The 24,756-nt window shown below is 37.4% G+C and overlaps 1 protein-coding gene across 2 annotated transcripts; it reads left to right on the top strand.

The window, feature by feature from the left end:
* Positions 1-1,891: 1,891 nt before the first annotated feature.
* Positions 1,892-14,589, top strand: frs3 (fibroblast growth factor receptor substrate 3). Of its 2 annotated transcripts, XM_042508029.1 has the most exons (7): positions 1,892-2,150; positions 6,165-6,290; positions 6,387-6,475; positions 7,917-8,103; positions 9,283-9,444; positions 10,397-10,518; positions 11,187-14,589. In XM_042508029.1, the coding sequence occupies exons 3-7, from the start codon at positions 6,410-6,412 to the stop codon at positions 12,507-12,509; spliced, it is 1,860 nt and encodes a 619-aa protein (XP_042363963.1). In that variant the 5' UTR covers positions 1,892-2,150; positions 6,165-6,290; positions 6,387-6,409; the 3' UTR covers positions 12,510-14,589. The 2 variants fall into 2 exon arrangements, with proteins under 2 accessions (XP_042363963.1, XP_042363955.1); XM_042508021.1 differs by lacking the exons at positions 1,892-2,150; positions 6,165-6,290 and having other exon boundaries at positions 6,380-6,475.
* Positions 14,590-24,756: the final 10,167 nt, after the last annotated feature.

The following is a 24,756-nucleotide window of genomic DNA, read 5'->3' as shown; positions in this document are numbered from 1 at the left end:
AGAGCTGGAGGATGTTGGGTGTTGAGGTGGGATCGTGTAAACAGACTGCTTTGGGTAAAACATCTGGCTAAAAGTTTGCATGAGGTACAGTAATGTTGGTTCTGTGAGATGAAAGGAGCATTTTTGATATTTCCACAGACTCTCTTTCTTTCCTTTAGTAAATAGTCGTATGAGTTGTATGAGGTACTAATCCATCGTCGGTTGTTTTATCTATAGTATGTTGGTCAGCACGCCGGTATTGAGAAGCAGACAGGCGAAGCTAAGCGACGTCCTGCTGAGGAGGGGAGGCAGCAGCAAACTGTATTTTAGCCACCCAAAAAAAGTTCTAAAATTTATATCAGTTTAGTTTGAATTTACCAAAGTCACACAATAACACAGACTAACTGACTGTAGCAGTGAGCAGCAGCTCTCATGTTCAGTGAGCTAAAATAACTGTTTTTATCAGTGAAGTCTGGTGGCTTTGATCAGAGGCGGGAACTGAAGCTGTATAAATGGCTTCTCTGTCAGAAAGGGCTGTCTGCATCTGACATTTGTGACTCTCCTGTGAAAACAAACAAGAGATGAAAGTATCTGAACTTTTAACAGCCACTGAGATCTTATTATTGAAACTGAAACACCACTAAATTCATAGCAATTAAATATTTTACCTTGAAAAACATGACTTTATTCTTACTGAAATTAAAATATAAAATTTCTTAATTTGTAATTTCAAAAGCTGAATTAGATTTTTAATAATGTTTGCACTATCAGATCCAAAAATTGAAGTTTCACACTCAGGTTGTTCATATACAATGGCTCAAATTCAGATCTAAAAATTCTAGTTGAAAGTATTCAAATAATTCAATAAGTCAGTTGTCTTTCAGGTAGTGGGTAGCCTAGAAGCTGAATATTTTCAACACAAATTTTTAGATTTGAATTTGACCGAATGAATTGGGTCAACCTGAATACATTGCCTAAATTCTGAAACTTGATTTAAAAAAAAAATTATAGTACAGGTTTAAAATGACAAGACAGGGGACACAGTGAAGGGGAATGGCACGTAAGGGCCACAGGCTGTAAGGACTCTGCAGGGCTCACACTCTACCCAGTGTGCTAGAGGTCGCCTCAAAATCAAATTTTTTTGGATCCGAATGTGAGCAATTCAATTTGAGCAACTTGAATCTAATAGTTTTGAAATAAAGAAATGTTGTGTTTTAATTCCATAGAGGTGAATTCAGAACAATTAAAATTGTGTGTGTGTGTGTGTGTTTTTGGGTGTGGGTGGGTGTGTACTTGAAAATCATGTAGGCATATCTTAAATTTATTTGTTCTAAATTCACGTCTTTGAAATGAGATAATCGAATTTCTTGATTTGCAATTTGAAAAGCCAAATTTGAAAATTGCATATCAAAAAAAATTTCTCTCAATTTCAAAGAGGTGAATTCCTAACAAATGAAATCTACTTATTTGTTCTGAATTCACCTCTTTGAAATTAAAAGATGACATTTCTAGATTTGCAAATTTCAAATTTGGCTTTTCAAATCGCAAATCAAGAAATTTCATCATCTAATTTCAAAGGGGTGAATTCATAATAACTAATATATTTACATACATGACTTTCAAAGCCCTGCATAGACTACAGTAAAGGTCAAACATGCATGAAAAGTCATCAGCAAAATCACATTTTGATTGGAGAAGAACTAAAGTGATACAGTGAGGGGGAAAAATCATTTTAAAATCAAAGCATGCACACACACTCATGAGGGGATTATTTTCAGTAAAATCCCTGATAGAAATGCTTTTCCCTCCCCGTTGAGTGGCCCCTCCTCCCGGTCAGCAGGCACACCTTTCCTCTCTGGTCCTCCAGCGTTTCTTACCTTCTTGTCGCGCCTCTCAGCCTCGTTGTCTGGCGGTGAACTCTCACCCCAGCTGCTTGGGAAATGTCATACAGCAGGCAGAGGCCCGTGCTGCAGTAGGGGGGCGTAATAGGAGGAAAAAATAACAACATTTTTTTTTTTTTTTACTGCTCTCACTGCATCTTTTATCCGCGTCTCCGCTCGTGCAAGTGCCACATCCCGCTACCAGCAGCAGCAGCCGCCGCCGATAACCGACCTCCAGTCTCAATGCTTGTTTCGCATTAGAGCTAATATAAAAAAATCCGTGCCAGACATGTGAGTAGCAAACCATCGCTGTCGTCCTGACTGCTATGTGCTCACGCTATTGTATCCTCACACCAGTGAGAACAAATGGTCATTGAACCGTGTCGATGTGCATTTAGTGTCAGCGTGCAGGTTTCACGGTGGCTGAGCCGGAGTCTGTGCACACTGACGCGGCAGATGAAGCCTCGCTGTCGGCTTGTTTTGGGGGCTCTGCGTCGGCTGGGCTAATTGAGCAAAAGGCTGTGATTTTTTTCTGCTGTAAATATCTCCAAATTTAGGAAAAGCCAGTTCAATCACGGGGCTGTGTGACAAGTGTGTGTAATGTAGCCTAGCTCTTTATTTTTTGCTTTAATTTGTAACATTGATTGAGCTGTGAATTGGTGGTGTGGAGTCCAGCAGCCTGGCATCTCCAGTCAGATGTGGAGGCCCAGGTTAGAGCTCACATAATGCGGCGGTGTTGATGTGAAATCTGTTTGTAAGGCTGTGTGAGGGTGACAGGGAGCAGGAATCACCACTGGTGCAGATGTGAACACAAGAAGCAGATGTTTTTGTGTGCTTAATGTCTACAGCTCAGACGTGTCAGGTTGTTTTTGAGTATTTGTTCACTGTAAAATCTGATAAGTTGATTTTTACTTAAAAACAATCTAGGAAACCTAAAAAAAACGTGAGTAAAAACATAACCATTAATCTCAATGTATGTTTACTTTATATGTAATCGTTGAGTTTACTTAAAATGTAGTTATAATTACTTAATTTTGTGAAGTTGTTGCAACTGAATCACAAGTTTAATTAAATCAATCTTTCTAAGTATTAGCAACTTCAAGAAACAACGTATTCTGTACTATATATCTGTATTCTGCCAGTTGCAAACTGATTAATCATATTTGTAGATTTTTATAATAGGGATGCGTGATTTTTTGCAGATATCAGAAATGCTGACATATAACAACTAATTTAGCCAATAACGGATGCTGATATACTACTGTACTTATATACCAGCACTATACTGTACTGTACTATTCTATACTATACTATACTATACTATTATACTTCACTTTTTCCCCACCTAGTTTAAGTGATCAACAAGTCTCCTCTGTCGTGGAATTAACATCATATAATGCATACTTTTATCGTGATGGCCCACCAGCAGATGGAGACATGAAGTACAATGCTTTTTAGTACATTTAACCTTCATTCATAGTGCAAAATCCGATAAATACTTCAATTTAGGGTTGATTTTTTGTATATTTTCACTTTGTCATATTAGAAAAAACTATCTGTATTATTGGCAGAAATCAGCATATTGGCTGATTCCAATATTTCATCTTAAAACTATTATCTGTTACAGATGACATGATGATGTTGTTGTGCAACTCTAATGACTTAATCCCAATTCATGATTATTTTATTTGTAATTCTCAGGTTTACTTAAAATTCAGTTTGGGTAAAGTCAGGTAATTTGAGACACTTTTTGGTAGATTACCACAAAATCTATCTAAAACTCTGAATACTACCTTAAGTGTGACTTTTAAGAACTTGATATGGTTCTCAGCTACATTTCTACTAAGAAAAAGAATGTTGTTGTAAAATATTTCACAAAATATTTCATTTACTTCAAATATATAGAGTACCTCTGCCTTATCTGATAGCATGTTCAGGTAGTGGGAGTGGGACTGCTGGTAAAATCAGTCTTTTTATGTTTTAGAAACTTAGAAATGAAATTTACTGTGATATATATTTGTATTCTGCTGGTTGCAAACTAGTCAGTCATATTTGTATTTTCTTAAACATGTTAACAAAACAGAACTTGCAGATCTCATAACTTCTTCATTGGCAAAATCCCCTTTGTGATGAACAAGTTAAGTCAGACTAACTTTGTTTACTGAAGTTGCTAAAACTTGGAACAACGTAGTTTCAGTGTCATTTTTTAGTCGCAAAAACTTCACAAAATTTAGTAAGTACAGATACATTTCAGGTTAAGTTAATAAACAGATATAAAGTAAACATAAATTAAGATTTATAGTTGTATTTACTTTTTCAAGGCAATTGGTTTCCAAGATTATTTGAAGTAAAATCAACTTGTCGGATTTTACAGTTATCTAATAATCCAGCATTTCTTTTTCCTCACCTCTCTGAAGATGCATAGTTTGTAATTTATAAGTAATAACTTTTCAAAAAACTTACTCTACTTTTTTATACTGTATGTTAGTCTCATAATCATTTGTAGTATTTTGTCTGGGTTATTTGTGGTACGTAAAAGACGAAACAAAATCTCAATTTAAAAGTTCACATGGCAAATTAGATTTTCAACTAGTCCAGGTTTGCACTGGTTTTTCTCTCCTGTTTTAGCGAAACCTTAACTCAGATTATCATCAATGCTCAGTTTAAAATCCAGAAAACATAATTATTTTTAGCAACATGTTATGGGTAGGGCTGCACAATATGCACAAAAAAGCAATTATGCAATTATTTTGACAGATATGAACCTAGATTTTTGTGGGAATAGTAATTATTGCATTTGATTTTTACTGAAAAATAGTAGAAAAATGACGATGATGTGAATTTTTCTGCGGGTCAAAACCAAACAGTTGGGTACCCTCATCTCTGGAATACGATTTGTTGGCTGTGACATCTCTTTAGCACAATGCTTCTTTTTTAATAGTGTATTGTTACACAATTTACATTTATCAAGCAATTGTTGCACTTGCCCATAGTGTGATTTGATAATATTTTGATAAATTGTGCAGCCCTTGTTGTGAGACTAAATTAAGGTCAGGAGCTGACCATGAATAATAGAATTAAATAACTAGTTTCATAATGAAATTGACAAAGAAGCAGGATTTAATGCAGATCAGCTATAATACACACAGTCTGCTCAGTTAGGTCAGTATTGGTGCTAATATTTATTCGGCATATGGAATTGGTGCATCCATACTTTTAACCACATCTTGTGGTTTTCATCAGGGAATGAAGACGTTTTCTCACAGTTATGGAGGATATTTCATGATGTTGACTGACAGCCAAAGCGCTGAGGTTTTCTGTCAACATTTGGGGGACACATGAAATGAGGGGGTTTGGAGGTCCTTCGCCAGAAAATATTGAGGGTCAAACTCTTAATTTCCTGCGATCTGGTGAATATTTATGCACCAATTTGTGCTTCTTCTCTGTCAATTTATGATATCTACTCTAATGTCTTTTTAGGGGGAGATAAATGTTCATGTACACTCAGCTGTCACTGTAACTTTGTCGCTAAAAAGTTGATTATATGTTTGGTCGTCTTGATTTAAGAGAAAAGTTCTAGCAGCGTGCACATCCAAAAGCAGTTAAATACTAGGTGCTGGACAGGACAAAAATAGATGCAAAAATCCAAACAGTCTGCACACTAGATAACTCTTCCATTACGATTATTACCTCCACTTGTGTGACACTTCAGGCCCTTTAGCCATTTAACCCTTTGAAACCGGGATTGAATAATTAATGTAGATTTTTATTTAAAAGCTACGGAAACTTTTCTCAAATTAATCATATTTATATATCTAAAATTCTTTTAGGGAATTATTATCATTTTGTGAACACTTTATTTCAGGTAATTTAGTTAGTGTTTAAAATTGTTAATTTTTTTACTCCTATTTTTTTTTATTTTTTAGGTAGACTAATTTTTTTTGTACTTTTTTTTACTAATTTCTTGCCTATTTTAGGCACCTTTGTTCTTAAGTATTTTGACTGCCTTCTTCTCATGTATTTCAAAGAAATCAAGCCTATTTGACCAAGTTTCAAATGGTTTAAATAATATTTAAACCAAAATAAGATTAGGTATTAAGTATAGGGACTAAATATAGTATACTTAATCTTATTTTGACAGTGGATACTGTACTATTACATGCAACAGGTTCAGGCCACCAGGAAGCTCTGAGTCCACCTCTATTTCTGCCAAAATGAGCAACATTCATGTTTGGTATTTGCTTGCAGGTGATATTTAATATATTGACTCAAAAGTTTTGTGTCTAAACCTGAATGTTGTTTCAGGGGGGAGAACATGATGCTTCTCTTGAAGATGTCACTCCAACAAACTAAATGGCTTGTGACGACGATGCCCAGTCGAAGATCCTGGGATTGAGACGTGAATCCCTTTACACTGATGGCCTGGACTGAGTAAGACGTTTGTGTTGTTTTTGTTTGGTTTGGATGACTGGTCTTAAGTTGCTGGTGTTGTTATTGTCAGTGGTTGATGATATTCTCTCATGACAGGTTTCAGCTGGCCTGCTGAAGCTATGGGGAGCTGTTGGAGCTGTCTGTACAGAGACCCCATCCGAGACAACCATCTCACCAAATTTAAGGTGAATAATCTCACATTTACTTTAAATTGAACAATTTTTTCTACATTGTTTTTATTGAACATTTTCGCACATGGCATTATTTTGTACAAACAAAATAACCGTAAGTAAAAAAAAGTGGAATTAAAATGTGACTGATGAAGTCAGATTGGTTATACATGGTTTCTTCCAAATTATGTTGCATGGTAGTATGTAGTATAACAGATTACTGTCACATACATAACCAGTGTGTACTACAGTTTGTAGTTTGCATATTCCATTTGACTACATGTTACTCTATAAATCTGTGTAAACAGATAAACACTGCCCGAAGACCACCAGACAGCTTTTGTTACTATACAAATTAAGGTTTTTGCAATGAAATCACAAGTGTCTATAAAATAGTTTATAGAAATACAGCTGCCACAATTAGTTAATCAATCAATTCAGAATGAATTGCCAACTATTTTGATAAACATTAACGTCTTTTTTGCAATTTTTTTTAACGTTCTAAATTTTCTTCGTGATTTTAAGATTTTTAGATTTTTTTTTCTTCTTTTTAAAAAATAATTTTGAGTTATAGGGTTTATTTTTTTTCTTCCTTTTAAAATAATTGTGATTTGTGTGTGTGTGTGTTTGTCTGTCTACGTGTGCATTGGGTGCTTTTACTTTAAATACTTTAAGTACGTTTTCCTAATTATACTTACTTACTGTTACTTAGGTACTTAGGTAAGCAGCACTTTTACTTCTAACACTGTATTTTCACAGGATGGTATCAAGTGCTTTAACTCAAGTAAAGGATGTAAATACTTTTTTCACTAATCCTTACATACATCCAAATAATACCACACGGCATGCACTCACGCATGCACAGATGCACGTCTACACAGTCACACATAAATCAGAATATGGGTAATTGCATATACATGTAGAGGGATTCCTTATCATCTGTTGGAAGATTGCAGCATTGGTATAAAAAAAATATAAGTATCTACACTTTTGAAAAAATAAACAATCAAACAAAAAACAGTAAATAAGTAAACAAATAAATAAAAATGGTGGCGGTGCAGTGCAGGGTTTTCCAATTATACTTCTAGGAAGTCCGCAGGCTTGCCATATTTTTAGAAATGTCTGTGGGGTATTTCTTACATTATATGTAATCTTTTCTTCATATAGTAGTTGAGTTCATTTAATCACTGTGAGTGGTGGGGGGGGGGGTCCTCAGCTGTCCATTTTGTGATCACTGTGGAGGGTGATAAACTAAGCTCCATATACAGGACTTTCTTAAGTGTATTTTGTACGGACTCCCACTTTATCAACTTGTGATTGGCTGGCAATCATCTGTAAAACACCTCCACTGCTGTATGTTTCCATGCGCCATCATGCAGTAATAAATAAATGTATTTGCAATAATCTGCATGTAACGTTCCTTCTCTTTGTGTCATATGTCTCCTCCCTGTCCCAGGTCACCAATGTGGACGATGAAGGCAACGAGCTGGGCTCTGGGATCATGGAGCTCACCCAGACCGAGCTCATTCTTCACACACGTAAGAGAGACGCCATCCGGTGGCCGTATCTCTGCCTGCGCCGCTACGGCTACGACTCAAACCTGTTTTCTTTTGAGAGTGGTCGTCGCTGTCAGACTGGGCAGGGTAAGCAAGCTGTTTCTGTGCTTCAGGAACACACCTGTTGAGTCATGATGATGATGTTTTGTATTTTCTATTTATGTGTTGTAGGGATGTCCTGATCAAGTTTTTTTGCACCCAATCTGAGTTATTTGATACTGAGTATCTGCCTGTACCGAGTCCCAATCCGATACTTGTATTCACTTGGATAATACAGCTGCAGAATGCACACTTTGAGTACTTATTAAATTACTTATTACTTAAATCAATCCAGTGTATATGTTTGACAGTTTAATAGCTCTGCCATGCAATACATGAAAAAGTGTTTGCATCTTAACAGTTCTTGAGGGTTTTTATTTTTTATTTTTTTACAAAAATAACAAAGTAAACAAACTACAGTATTTTATATGGCTCTTATCACAATTCCACTTGGTGCAGCATTAGTTTTTTAAACTAAATGACAAAGAAAAAAAACTAAAATGTGTCTTCAGAAATTGCTCTCACATCCACGTATAGCACTGTAATAAAAGTACAGAACACTATAAATGAGTAATATAATCACAATTCATAAACATACATTTCTGTTTATTTTTTGTAATCGACAAAGTGAACAAGTACTTAACATCAATGCAAAGAGAAAGTATTTTTAATATTTTGCCCAATAAATAATGTATAATGAGTATTACACTAAAAAGCATTATTTCATGTCTCCATCTGCTGGTGGGCCTTCACAATAAGAGTATGAATAAATTATGTTAATTCCACTACAGAAGAGACCTGATGATGACTGAAATTAGGTGGAAAAAAGGTGGATTTATTGATATTGGTATCGGCCAAATGGGTTGTTATTAGTTGGTATATGGGATATCAGCCAAAAATTCAATATCATACATCTTTAGTGTTCACCCATTCGGTTTTACTGAACAGGAGGCATCCCATGTGTGCTCGTTACCACCTGTAACATAAACAGTATGAGATGTTAACTATTTAGCCACAGTAACCTTTTTGAGAAGTATAAAGAAAAATATAACTTTGTAAACATAAAGTAAAATTGTCAGCTGACTATCTACTTACACGGTTTATTATCAGCATGTGTAAATTATCTGATATAACATATATCCTTCAGCTGTGGAGTTCTGTGTCTTTTCAGTTTCACTGGTGACTAACTGTTCCCTAACAAAGTTGTTATTTTGGCCTGTTTATTAGGAATCTTTGCATTCAAGTGTTCCCGGGCAGAGGAGATCTTCAATCTGCTTCAGGAGCTGATGCAATGTAACAGCATCAACGTGGTGGAGGAGTCGATGATGATGAGTCGCAGTGGTCACACACCAGAGATGGAAATGTCTCGCACGCCACAGACTCCCAACAGTGAGTCACATCTCACACACACACACAAATATGCACACACACTCACACAAGTAAAGCTAATTATACACTTGAGATTCATTGTAGAACTTGCATGCAGCAGTACGGCAGTAAATTTAGCAGAATTTGCGAGCTATTCATAGAAACAGGTTAAACTGAACCTACTGAGTCACAGGTACCCAAATAACATGAAGTAAAAAGGAGACGCAGCCTGCAGCCACAGACTCTTCATATGGCCAGTTAGGGCCAAGGGAACACACACACACACACACACACACACACACTCATATATATATATATATATCTCCTTTATTTAAGCGAGTAAAATACTCATTGAGATTTAAAATCTCTTTTCCAAGAGCGACTTGGCCAAGAGTGCAGCATAAGAAATCGTAACAACAATAAATACAAGCAGACAAATACAACTATCATGCATTACGAAGAGCGAGCACAACCTCCAGTTAAAACACAACAAAGATCAGTCAAATACATAAATATGTGCAATTTTCAATTTCAGTGAGAATAAGAGTAGCAATCACATTGACCAAGAGTGCTTTTTTCCTCTTGATCTTTTAAAAGTGATTTAAATTCCCCCATAGTACATTTAAAAAAAAAAATTAAAGCTTTTTTGCAAAGTTCTGTGTAAACCATGGGGACCAAAATCAAGAGATTCTTGTGTGAGTGCAGGGAGTCATAGACATGTAGTGGAGTCAAAAGTACAATATTTGTCTTTTCAAATAGAGTGGAGTCAAAGTAATAAGTAAAAAAAATTACTCAAGTAAAGTACAGATTAAGTTGATTTACAGACAAAATGTATTTACTGTAACTTCTCTTTGCCCTTTTTAAAGCTTGACAATATAAACATAACACAACGCTTGTCGAGCCACCAGATCACAAAAGCTGCCTTTCATTTCTTCGTCTGTGTCTTTATTTGGTCTCATAAATGTGTTTGCAGCTCCAGCATTTCCTGTCCAGGCTTTTCCCAACGGATACCCCGGTTATCCAATCAGAGGCGACTCCTCCCAGCCCTCTCTCGGTGATGATCATGGTCATAGCCTCATGGGTTTGGAAGACCAGGTAAGACCTTTTCATCAGTGTTCCCAAGGTCATGGAAACCTGGAAAAGTCACAGAATTTTACAATAACATTTTCCAGGCCTGGAAAAGTCATGGAATTTGTAAAAATCATTAAAAATTTTGGAAAAGTCATGGATATTTGAAAAGTAATAGTTAAATTACTTTTCTTTGGATAACCTATATAACCACATATATAGTAGCATCACAGCAATTTCATTTCATTTCTGTAGGAGTCGACGTAACGTATATCCATCGATGTGTAAAAAACGTTTTGTAGACCGTCACAGACATTTCTTCATTTATTTATTTGGATCCCTGTTAGCCCCTAACCGGTAGCAACTACTCTTCCTGGGGTCCACACAAGTAAATAATCCATAAAATAAAACAAATTTAAAACTTATGGTAAAAGGGAATGAAAAACAAGAAAACAGTAAAAAAAGAAAAAAAAACAACTACTAAAAACATCAATCAAAATCATCCCTCAAAGTATGACAGCTAGCTGAAACTTTCTTCAATTGCAGTTTGATATGTGTGAAAAATGGCAGGCAAGCAAAACATTTTTTTATTATGGGTCTTTGAAAAGTCACGGAAAACTTGAAATTTGAATATGCGCAGGAACCCTGTGTCTGTGCTAGTTCACAATTTTACCCTGTTTTTATTTTCCAAACAGACCCACACTTATGTAAATACTGTTAGTATGGAGGGGGACCTCTCTATGCGTCACTGTGTGCACTCCCTGCCTGAGGTGCGGCCCAGCTCTTTCCCTGAAACTACACGGGGAGCCATGCCTGTTGGGGGCCAAGGAAATCCGCAGTCCAACCTGCGGTGCTGTCCCCTGGAGGAGCATAACGATCCTCAGGTGTTCTTACAGCCGTCCTCGCAGGAGGTCAAATTCATGCTGGGCCCCACTCCGGCACAACGCCATCTGCTGGAGCGAGAGCGTGAGAGAGAGCGGGAGAGGCACGGGCACAATCCTCACAACCTTCAGCCAGTAGAGGGAGCAACAGGCTCAGAGACGGAGGGAGACGAGCCCTCCATGCACCTCTGCAACTCTCACTCCTATCACCATTTCCATCACCACGCGCACCGGCACCCGGGCCTGGAGCATCCAGACAGCTGCCAGAGCGGCGAACTCACCTACGAGAACATCAACGGGCTGAGGAGCGGCCGGAAGCAGCGGCTGAGTCCCAGCAGCGTGTCGCAATCTGTGGGTTCAAGCAGCAGCAGCAGCACCGGGGACAGTCACACCCACTCCCTCCTGCACCCACACGCCCTTGGCCCGTCGCCCCTACCACCGCAGGGCTACGCCTGCGAGAGGGGCATGGGTGGAGGTCATCGTCGGACAGCTCTGCTTAACTACGAGAACCTGCCCTCTCTGCCACCGGTGTGGGAGTACAGCGCTCTGCAGAGGGATGACGAGCAAGAAGAGGAAGACGATGAGCAGGATGAGGAGGAATACGAGGAAGAGGAGGAAGACTTTGATGAGTATGAGTTCTCAGAAGGTCCTGGGACGCCCAACGGGTACCACCAGGATGGTCGGGGCATCCACAGAGACGCCCTGCAGAACTATGTCAACACAGAGCAGGTCCAGCCGCCCCGGCTCCGACACGCCTGCCCCCCGCATCCACGGCCGTGTCAGCCAGACAGAGGGGGGCGAATATTTAGCTTTGATTTCCGCAGACGATCGAGGTCAGGGGTCGGAGGCTGTGAGCACGGCCACATGCCTCCGTCGCGGCAGCTGAACTACATCCAGGTGGACCTAGAGGGAGAACCTCCCTGCCAAGCCCTCAGCGGCGGGGGTACCCAGTCCCAGCCACAGCACCAGCGCCTACCACCCAAAAAATGTGGCCCGCAGGCACCCCGGCGCAGTGAATGCTACGCAGTCATTGACCTAAAGAAGACCGCTGCCATGTCCAACCTGCAGAAAGCTCTTCCCAGGGATGATGGGACTTCCAGAAAGACTCGCCACAACAGCACAGACCTGCCTCTGTAAACGGTGTTCGAACTGAAGAGGAGCGATGAAGACAGATGAAGGCTTATCCTCATCTTAGCACACTGGACCCTTCACTGTCATCCATCCACCCAACTGTCGGGCTGACTAATACAGTACAGGTATCTAATTAGAAACTTATCTGTGCATATGACAGGAAATGAGAAATCTCCGAGGAGAATTTGCCATTTTATTCTGTGTTATTTATTAGATTTGTGGTGTGAAGCTCACTCGAGAAATTGGCGGTTTGCTGGATATATGGATATTTATATGGAAGCGTAAAATCATATACATAAATATATGATTTTATGCTCATGACTCAGAGCAGAGACCTCTGTTTTCAGTGGAAGCAGTCATTACCATACTGTATTAGCAATCTTTAAATCATAAACCCGTATCCACTCACACATATTGTTCCTATCATTTAGTTAATTTACATCCATGTGGTTTTTTACTTAAATACTAAGAGAGGCGAATATGTGACCCTTGTTACAGTTAAAGAACGGTTAATGGTTCCTCCGAGATACTGGCCGGTATTCATACCTCATCACAAGCATCTAAGTCTAATATCGTGGCTAGTAGAAGAGACCATTATTTTGTTACTATATGCCTATAGAGCATTTTGCACACAATCCTATGGAATTGTATTTTATCATATTTGAGGGAATGGTTTCGTCCAGTCTAAGAAAAAAAATTAAAAGAACAGAAGAGACGCAGAGTTATACTAAACTGAATGATGGTAACAGTAGCACACATGGATGAAACGAGCTCCGGCTCCCTCCAATCCACATGCAGCAAATGAAAAAGTAGCATATCATCTTCGATCACACCCTCCCGCACATCATCCCAGACCTGCGGGAGGTCCGCGCGGTTTACGCTTGTCACGTTGCACTTTTGGGCCACTGAAACGCTCTTTGTCTCTACTCCCACGCCGCAGCTTCGACCGCGTCCTTTTTACCAAAAGCAGGGGGCCAAATATTTCATGCACATTCTTTGTCAGCATCGTAGATTTATTTCCATGTTTTGATGGAAACATCAACAACCTCAAATAGTGGCATTAAGCTATAACCTCACGTAAAAAGTGCTGAATCTATAATTTGTCAGTTATCAGGTGTGAATGGTTTTAAAGGGTATTGTCGCGAGGAGATTTCTATGAGGCTATTTGTCAACTGTAGTCGGATATTTATTTATTTATTTATTTATTCATTCTTTTGTTTCTAATTGTTATAGTTTTTGTTTTCCATGTGATGACCAGCGTTTTGTAACCCAGTTGGTAATATGGAGACCAAAGTTTCACCTCAAATTATCACTGGACTCTGGTGTATTACTGTTAAAACTGTGCTTAATTATATTTTAAAAAGAAAAGAAAAAAGAGACTGTATTTATATTTTAAGTGCCAAAACTTATTTGCAAACTGTATGATGAATTTCAATCAAACGTGCCATTAGGATTTGTAGAAAACAATAGGACAGAAAGGTGAATACGTTCCAGAGACAAAAAAAAAATCCAACTTTTTAAGGATAAATTAAAACAACTGCACATTCCACCTTATCCACATCGACAGCCATTAGAAAGCCAGATATAAGAATGGTGATGTTGAAGTCTGATAATCACAGCCAGGGTGGTTTAATGCTGCTACATGTACATACTAACAGTAGCCCGTGTAAGCTACAGGTACCTGTCAAAATGAAAACGTTACGTGTTGAACCTATGCGATGTCAGATCTTTTACCATGTTGTTAATTGCTAATAGAAGTAGCATTGTTGTGTTCCTCTGAGATCATTTCTGAGCAGTAGAAATATATAATGTGCCATTCCAGAGAATGTTTCATTTGGCCAATATTTCATTTCATTGTTTGTTTTCTTGACAAACTGGCTGTCTGGTAGGAGAGCTAACGGAGGCCCGCTGACGCTGTCATCTTTTTGTTGAGCGCTCATATCAGGGTGATATTTTCAGCTGACGGAGAAGGATTTACACACGTGTAGACCTTCAAATGCAGATGTGTTGCGGTGTTTAGCTGTAGTTATTTAAACAGAAAGTACAAGAGATCAATATGGTTTAGAAATACAAGTTCTCAACTTCTGATGAGGAGGGGTTTTTGGTTTCTGTGTGACATGGAGTGCAAATCAAAGATGATTCCCTCAAATGCATTTGTCCAAAAGAGTTTGTGATTTTTGCTTCTGATTGGTGCTATATTGATTTTTTTTGTAAATTACATAGATGTTTTTTTTTAAATAATTAATTAGGAATGATTTAAAAATGAAAACCTTGATAGAGTGAAAGTTTGGCAAATGGTCCTTAACTAGCATAATCTATTACTTTTTTACCAATTATTTATGTTTATGTTTATTTATATTTATTTCTGTTTATGATTATAACTTTTATTAAAAGAGATTTTTTTAAGTTTTTTTTTTTTACATTTCAACAATACAAAAACAGACATAAGGGATACGGGACAGAAAGCAAAAAAAGGCAATGACTATGAAAATAAATTAATAATAATGATAATAATAATATAAAAACAATGATTATAATAACAATAATAATTATTAATAATAAATTGCCTACCATAGCTTTAAATAGTTAATTGTTGGTAAACCAAATGACCCTCACAATTTTTCCTTAACCCCAAGGTGATAACTTCAACTGATTGTTTTGTTTGATTAATAATCCAAGACCCAAAGTATTTAATTCACAATGATGTAAAACACAGAAAAGCAAGAAGATTCTTGCAAATATATATGAGTTTTTTGATGAGCATTCCCGACACAGAAGCTTTAAATAACTCCAAATCAAAAGGTGACGGTTTGTATTTTTCTTTCGGTCGTCATACTCTAATACGGCATTTTAAAAAAATATATCTTCTATAACAAAAAGGCCAACTTGTCATGATACATTGGAAGGATGTTTACATTTTTGCAATAATGGGTGAATTATTGTTTTGTCAATTTAAATCAGACCAATGTGTGAAGTGTGACTTTTAAATAGTAGTCTTACGTATAGAGCTGTGGGCTTAATGTATTTAATCGCCTGTTCTTCTGTGACTCAGCAGTCTAATTTTTATTTCAGGTACAATGTTTACTTTTCAATCTTCATAGTTCGATTTCAGCTATGAAAGTAAGAAAAAAAAGATGCCTGTTTTCTTGATTGTCAGACACTGTGTTTGCTTAAACTCACATTAACAGTGCCATACAGTAGGTGACCATTGCCGGTACTTAAATTAAATTTTATTGTATTACACTTTTCAAAGCAGTGGCGATGTTTCATACAGGAATCAGAATCATCTAATTTCTCAGAATATTGTTACATGTGGTTTTATGGTCATTTACAAAAAAAAAAGAGAAATATCCATGTTTAAATGTGTTAACTATCTTTGTTATAACGCAGTAACCTCACCATCACCCAAACCAGTGATTACAGCATCATTACCACATACTCCTGTGTTTACTGATTAATAATCAAAATAAATAGATGTGTTAAATAATTGTTTTTTTAAATAGCACTTTGAACTCATTGCACTTGAGTTCAAATGAAGTGCAGCTCCCATCCTAACTCATAATGACTAACTTGAGGGTTGATGCTATCTGAAACATGTAATTTTCATCACCTTCAGTGTTTATGCTCGAGGCGTAAATTCACACAGGTGTCCGTGAAATTAACAGGTGTCGCCCGTGGGTGCGATTGGTTCTGCAGAGCGAGGAGACACAAAGTCTAGATAGCAACTCCTATCATCAAGTTCCTCAAACTGAATTTATTGAACAGGTTGTTGAACAATAAAAAGGACTTGCTTTGTGTTTACTGTACAAACATGAACGCCATGTAGTCCATTCTAATAAATTTCTCACTGTGCCTTTCATATTCAAACTGGAGAGACATTTTCATCGCTGTTTATGAGGGCAGCCTGTTGTTGAAAAAAAAAACAGCCTGTTGAAAGTTATAAGACAGAACTGAAAGGGGCTTATGGTACTTCAAGTTTCATACTTGAAGTTGTATTTGAAAAAAAAAAGTGCCATGATTGTTTCACACCATACTGTATTTTGAAAATATGTCTGTTTAAAGGAATGTTTGGAAACTTTGGGAAAAATGCATATTTGCTTTCTTGCTGAGTTGGATGAGAATATTAATGGCGTTCTCATGTTGGTGCCATGCCGTGTCTGTGGGGCGCTGCAGGTGTTTTATTCTCCGGCAGTTTGCGGCCAAATGAAAAGCTGGGGAGAGGATACATTTTTAATGGTGATTTGCCGTTAGAAAATACCCTCAGCCAACCAGTAAACATTGTCCCGTGAGTCCTGTCACATGTTGACCTACAAATACTTTCTTCCCACCCAAAGCATGCTTTCAAGCTGCAGAAAAATATCGGGTGCGTTCTGAATTGCATACTAATTATTTTACTTTTAGTCGGTACTACTGCTGCCCTTAAATAGTATGTACTGTTACATGCAGTATGCACACACACGGGTAGATACTATTTCTATATAACACTGCGCCCTGAACTTTGACCCTTTTGCTCATGTATCAGTTACCACCACTCACGGAGCACGTCAAAGATGGAGATCAACCGGGAGAGCTACCTGGCAGTGTATGTAGTTTAACCCTTAAGCTATAACTGCATACATTGTGTATTCAGACCTTTTAAATGACTGAAATTAGCCAACATATGCATTTCTCTAGTATTGTTTTGTTCATTTGTTTTCTTTGTTGGTAATATCTGTGATTATGCCATTCACTTAAACAATAAGACCTAATATATAATACATTTATATTACTATGCCACTCCCCGGCAGCTGTTCCTTGAATGCGCTCGATGCGCTTGATTGTCCGTCAGCTGTCATTTGTTTGTGGCTCAGTTGATGTGACGTATTTATTCTGACTGTGGGTCAAAATAGCCAGAAAAGCTAGCTGGCAGGATGAAGTAGAACATCGTGGTAATTTTGGCATACTGCATCTGACACACGATGCATTGGGACATACTAAATCTTTTTGTGGCGTACTACGTAGTATTTAAATGCACAGATGATTAAGGTATTATTATTACTACTGATATTATTATTATTGTTATTTTGGCTTGCTTTGTGCATATCCCAAGAAAAAGTTTCTAGCTTCCAGGTTTACTTACAGGGGTATGCGGCCCACTGAATATGCACGGTACTGTTTCTCTCGCAGGCCTCACCCGTGAGTTCTTGCTCGGCTCGTACATTTTACATTGTGATGACGTTACAGATTTTTAAATCATTTTTCTCTGCTCGAGAATGAGCTTATTCGTGTAAAACCTCCATAGTTAAAACATTCTAAACTGAAAGAGTCACAGTTGACCTTGTTTGTAGTTCAAAGTGTGTGGATGGAAAGGTGTCTTTTCTTAGTCTATAGGGAAATAAGTTTTTAGGCTGCAGGGTTTTTTGTTTGGCTATCGGTCTGATGACGATATCACCTCTGGTGACGGCCAATAATTCGGGAAATGCAGCGTAGCCAGCGGATCTCTGGGTCAAGGCGTCTTCTGTGCGACTTTCATTTTGGCTAGAGACCGATAGCTGCATACAAACAAAAAAAAAGGAAACTTGAAGCTATATCAGTTGATGGCCGATGGTTTCTGAGAGACCTTTGTGGTCATTGCCTTTACAAAGACTTTACCTGTTGCTCAAACCTGATTGGTCAGTACTACCAGGACTACAAGAGTGAACCAGAACACTTCTGACACAAAGTCGCGTCCCATCACTTACAGGTTCTTATTTAAATTACTTCAAATGAGAGCGGTATCAATCTTCTCATCGAACTCTGGGCAGTAAAGCAAATATCTGAGGTATATCTTCAAAAATGCTGAGTCATCATTTGTTGAGATTACATGAGTCATGATCTTAATAATCTGTTCAGTGGTTTAGGTGAAAATTGTACAGGGTTCCCATTGTCATGTAAAAGCTGGAAAATGTATGGAATGTTGCAATCACATTTTCCAGGCCTGGAAAAGTCATGGAATACATAAAAATCATTAAACGTTTTGGAAAATTCATGGGATTTTGTTCAAATGAAATGAATTTTTACAGTAATCATCTGGATCCTGTTGTTAAGTTATCTGATCAGATTTTTGCAGTTGGAATGGATTGAATCTTGACTATGTGGTGTTCAAAACAAAAAACAACAACAACAAAAAAGGACTGATTAGATCATATAATCCACTACTGGTTTTAATCTGAATCAAATTTAAAGTTGTTGTTCAAAACTTTTCAGTAGGATTGGGCTACCTTTGATCCCAAAAATCAGGGCCATACTGATCCCAGCAGGAACAAAATGCAATAAAAAGATTAAGTTGGTCAAATATACATCCATCTGTTTATATTTTGCAGGTAGTTTAACTTTTACAGTAATAAAGTTGATAAAGTAGACATAAGGCTACTGAAGGCTACAGAACAAAAAATGATAAATGTATGGAATGCTAAACAAACAAGAAAAGGGCGAGAAGAAAGGATTACAGGTCCTGGAAAGGTCCTGGAAAAATTTTGATATTTTGTCCATGAAAATGTGTGGGAACCCTGAATATAGCCAAACTCTGACTGAAAATGTGTTGAATCATGACGGTATGTTCTGTAGCATATAATGTTAATTATGAGTAAAGATTACAGTGTGTTTGTCGTTATGATGTCACTCCATGATTCTTCATCAGCTGACATTTCTTCCCATAGTGCTGAAGAATGTGAAAATAAAACTCCTTTCATAGATTTTTTTTGGTATATTTTTATAATTTGTTACCACTGAAAATGTTCATGTCAGGTTACAAGAATATAGAAAGAACAGAAAGAAAGGCCAGCAATGCGTTTTACACCACAGTGCTACACCTCATCTTCATCAGTGGTTTTTCATCATCATCATCATCATCATCTTAAGTGATTCTGTATCATCTTCAAAAAAAAAACTGATCATAAATTACATATTGTAAAACCTCAACTTCCTGTCCATACTATGAGATAGATCTCTGTCAAAATACTGAAAGAATCAGAAAACTGTAATATCTCTTTATTATTATTATTATTATTTATTATTATTATTATTATTATTATTATTATTATTATTATTATTATTGTGTGTTTTTTTAATCCGGTTTGTTTTTGTCTGGTACGAGGGTTTGATCACCGCCAGAGGGTGATGTATGTGTACGGGTCTGAGCTGTACATTTTTGTGTATTTGCATACAGGTTGCATTGGCCTAACTTTGTGACTATTATATCAATCTATGAATCAAATGAGTGCCAAATATGCTCGAGCATGACAAAATCCGGGACCTACGAGCAATTGCAGGTACTCTGTGACTCATTGAGTGAGACTCGAGTGACTCGCTGCTGTTGTAGACTCTTAACTTGTGATGCGAATGCACAGCTGAAGGTTTAACCATGCTAAATATTTTTGCTGAAAGACGGGGAAAATTTCTTTATGTTTTTGTCTCAGTTTGGCAAAAGTTTATTCAGATATTTGTTGTATGTTTCTGTGTTTCCATCCACAGCTTATAAATGCAGTGATGGTCTTATCATGCTGCTGTTAGAGGTGAATATAAAAAGCTGATTTGCTACATTTGTTGGACTGTCAAAAAGAAAACATTTGGGTCATTTTCATTCTTGAGTCATTTCACACAGAGATGTGACCTCTTCATCCCACTCTGTCCCAAAACAAAGTGAGCCTATTATTATTGTGTGTTTTTTTAATCCGGTTTGTTTTTGTCTGGTACGAGGGTGTGATCACCGCCAGAGGGTGATGTATGTGTACGGGTCTGAGCTGTACATTTTTGTGTATTTGCATACAGGTTGCATTGGCCTAACTTTGTGACTATTATATCAATCTATGAATCAAATGAGTGCCAAATATGCTCGAGCATGACAAAATCCGGGACCTACGAGCAATTGCAGGTACTCTGTGACTCATTGAGTGAGACTCGAGTGACTCGCTGCTGTTGTAGACTCTTAACTTGTGATGCGAATGCACAGCTGAAGGTTTAACCATGCTAAATATTTTTGCTGAAAGACGGGGAAAATTTCTTTATGTTTTTGTCTCAGTTTGGCAAAAGTTTATTCAGATATTTGTTGTATGTTTCTGTGTTTCCATCCACAGCTTATAAATGCAGTGATGGTCTTATCATGCTGCTGTTAGAGGTGAATATAAAAAGCTGATTTGCTACATTTGTTGGACTGTCAAAAAGAAAACATTTGGGTCATTTTCATTCTTGAGTCATTTCACACAGAGATGTGACCTCTTCATCCCACTCTGTCCCAAAACAAAGTGAGCCTGACATTTGGTGAATTTTACCCTGAAATTTATCAATTATAGTGTGGATTTGTCCAAAATGTAAAAGTAAATGTAATTCTAATATTAAAATGAAGCTATGAAATATCTAATTGCGCACTAAACAGTGTTTTTTCTTTAAGTCAGACCGTTCTTAAAGAATTGGTAAATGTATTTGAGCGAAACAAAGCATTTTCCCTCCAGGATCACGTGCCTCTTCAGTTCATTACATGTAAAATTTTTAACATTACAACATTTACAAGATATTTTTTAAGGTATTCGTAGAATATTTTTATAAATATACCATGCTGCTCAACAATCAAACAGTACAAGACTTAAAAAAAATCTTTTTTTAAGTGAGAAAGAAACAAGTCAGGTCAACACAGCTGATGTGAACCACTGAACCTTTTTGGGCTGATCAAACCTGATCACTTTTGGAGGTGAAATGCTTTGTATGCTCTGTTCTATTTATTATTTTCTGAGGAAACATTGAAGACAGACATGAAACGGGCCTGTAAAAATGTGTGTAATTCAATGCTCAAGCCGCTGTGTGGATATCATTCATCCAGCAGCTGAGAAAAAACAGCGCTGTGAGAGGGATGTCTGTTCCCCGTGGAGAGAAATTATATTAACCGTTTGAACACCATTCAAAGTAGATTTTTGTTGAGAACATGTACAGCTGTCTGTAGCTCAACAACCTGCCCGGGATATATTATCCAAGTGGACACGTTTCCCATTTTTGCTCAAACCAGAAATCAAATCGTGATTTTACTCCACAATAGTTTTTGCAGCTGAAATATTAACTTATTTTGAGCATGTAATTAGTGTCTGCCAGTGTGTAAACAATTTTAATAAGTTGATGTACAGAGAGCATGGTCCTTGTTAGCTCTAGAGATTTACAGCAAACTGTAAATATATGCCTTAAATAGTAGCTGTCTTGTCTTGTGTTCGTATGTCTGTCTTGTTTTATGGTTACTGAATTATTGTATCAAAAGAGGAGCCTCACAAATAAAGCAGAGCTTTTATTGTTTCTACTCTACTTGGCGTCACTAATGTTAAGTCTGGGGGTTTGTGTCTTAAATGTAGTGCTCAATGATTCATTTTGTTGTAACAGAACACAGGTAGATGGACAAAGCCTGCACAGGGTGTCAGGAAAGTCGTACTATAGTTTGCCATTTGAGTGTTGGATTTCTGTCTGACCACCAAATGTGACTGAAATATGATCATCTGGCACTTCCAGTTTATCCGGTGCAGTTTTCACGACAAACAAATGAGCCGTTTCACAGTGTAACACACAACAGTAGCTCATTTGTGACAGGAAGTTGGGGCAGGGCTTCACGTTAAAGGAAACAGATATTGATGCAAAAAAAATGCAGATTGGATGCAAAAAAGTTTTTGGCAGCTTCTGAATTTAACATTAGCCAGCCAAAAAGTAAAATGCAGCAGGAGTACGTCTTTGGAGCAGCCTGAGGTGGTTTGGGTCACCCCTGAAATCTGATTGGCCACCCCATTATGACTATCTGCCCACTCAGTTTGAACTATGTGACAAACAAACTGAATTTCTGTTTATAGGTGCAATTCAGTCTTTTTTTTTTTTTTTTTTATTTTTGTTTGTCCATTTTGTGCTTTTAATTGATAGGGCAAAACGAGAATGAAAGGGGCGGGGAGGGGGGGGGGGTGACATACAACTAAGGGTCTGTTTGTTTGGCGTGATGGCGTATTGAGCCACTTGAGAGCAACCTCTCTTAAGACAAGTAAAGGCTTCAAAATTAAAGTACAGGTTTTCACTGATGTATTTTATCTCATAGAACAAAACATGACAGTCTCTTAGGATTGTGTTAACCACAGATCTTACTGCAGGCATCTACCTGAAAACCCATTCAAAAAACCCATTGACTTTGATTAAATGCTAACTCATTTCCAGGTCTTATTCCTGGGGCACTCTATTACAGCAGTCGAGATTAAAATTCCTGCCATGCACAGTTTTTTGTTGCATTCATGTGGTGTCAGAATAATAATAATATTAAAAAAAAAGGTAGTTCCTGATTTGAAAAATGCATTTATGCCCCCTCAAGTCCCAACAACAACTTGGACAGTCTGTGAAAATTTGAGTACACGGCTTGCCGACTTTTATGTCATATTAAACAACAACATATTAAACATGGTGGATCAGAGTGAACGTTTGATTAATGGTAAAAAAAAAAAAAATCAAAAATGTAAAAAATTACGTTGCGTGACATCCCTGACATAACAAAACTCTCCCGGTGCATAGGTACCAACCATGTCATGCTATCTTGTCTGAAGGGGGTTTATTGAAGGCCTAAATTTATGCTAAACTTTATGAAGGGAAAGAGCAGCATAAGGGACTATTCTTCATTTTTGAAAGGGGAGAGGGTGGTTTCAAACAGGTGAGGAGCTTCAGATACTTTTTTTAATCACTGGGGAGGGAGTTATGTTTTTTGATTTGGCCTGAAAGAGGATTAGTTAACCTTAAGTAAGTATTTTATATATAAAACTCACAACTGGGTTTTAAAGGCATGTTTTCTTCAAAAATGTCCAAAATCACACTGTGTATCATAGCCTGCAACTGTGATCATACATTTTGCCCCAGCCACTCTCCTACACTGATAGTAAAGTACAGTTCCTTATCATTTTTCAAAATACTGTATTTAATATTCCTTTCTACCGGGGTCCCAAAGCAGTCTTTGAATTGCATTAAATTGAGTATCACTTGATTTTACTTTTCTGTAATCATTCATTCACTTTGGAAATCTTTGTCCCCCCTGTTCAAATTCGTAATGGCTGGCCTGCTGGTGCTCGACATGAAATAAACATTTCATGCAACACTTTTTTTCAGTCAAAAATGCATTATTTCTATTGAGCAACACTCATCTTCAAAAGGATTGAGCGCTGATGAATAATGTACGCTTACTGAGGCAGAGTGGTCTTCTAGCAGTCCTAAAGTCAGTGGTTTAATCCCTGGCTCCTGTAGTACCTGTCAAAGTGTCCTTGGATAAGATACTGAAACCAAAACTGCCTGTGAATGTTTATTTGATGAGCAGTTGGCACCTTGTGCTCACATTTAACAGGACTAATGTTTCCCATTGTCACCACTGTAGTTTAGTGCATTTACTAATTAGCACTGGATACGAAGTATGCCACAGCTGAGGCTGTTTGTTATTAGTTTTGCAGTTATTTGCTCATAAAAAAGATATATGTCATATTAATATTAATATTAATTTTGACCTGATGATGGCGATAGAGGAAAGGTCAGGGGATCATGAGAGTCAGGGAGCTTGGTACTGCTCTGTTTTGTCTATATCTGTATTCTTTTAGGAAATATGCACAAATATGGACAAAATTAACACAGAGTACGAACAGGCTCCGACCATGTCCGCATACATATGTAATGTTGAGCATAAATGAGTCCTTAGCCTTCATAACAGCATCAATATTTATTTCAGAATTGTTACTTATTGTGCTTCTGTGTTTGTAGTACTTCATTTACTTGATGCAAAATGTTCACTTTCTGTTTTTTCACACATGTGGAGGAACCCCCTGTCCAGGGGTGTAGCACCAAATTCTGGGCCCTGTGCATGAGCAGTCTTTATGGCCCCCCGGCCCCTCCATCCTGATCCTTTCTTTATTTCCTTTTTTGGAACCCTGATTTTACCTTTCTTTGGCAAAGACCTGACAGTGTATGTTGGTGCTCCAGTAGTATAAGCAGCCACTCATTCAATATCAGTCAGTTTAATCCCTTTTGGAGTAAAAAATGTTATATACAAGATTCCATCTTATATGTGGGAGATCAAACACAATATAAAAAGACGTTGTGCTTTGTTCCACCTCTAGTAGGAATATCTTAAGAACTTAGTAACTAAAGTTACTTTTGGGGGTCTTTCTACAAAATATAGTCTTCCCATAAAATATAGATTTATCATCAGACTGACTGATTGACAATAGTTTACAGTGTGTTTAATTAGCATCAT

This window comes from Plectropomus leopardus, chromosome 2 (assembly GCF_008729295.1).
Source record: "Plectropomus leopardus isolate mb chromosome 2, YSFRI_Pleo_2.0, whole genome shotgun sequence".
Lineage (NCBI taxonomy): Eukaryota > Metazoa > Chordata > Actinopteri > Perciformes > Serranidae > Plectropomus > Plectropomus leopardus.
This window is presented reverse-complemented; position numbering and strand designations above follow the sequence as displayed.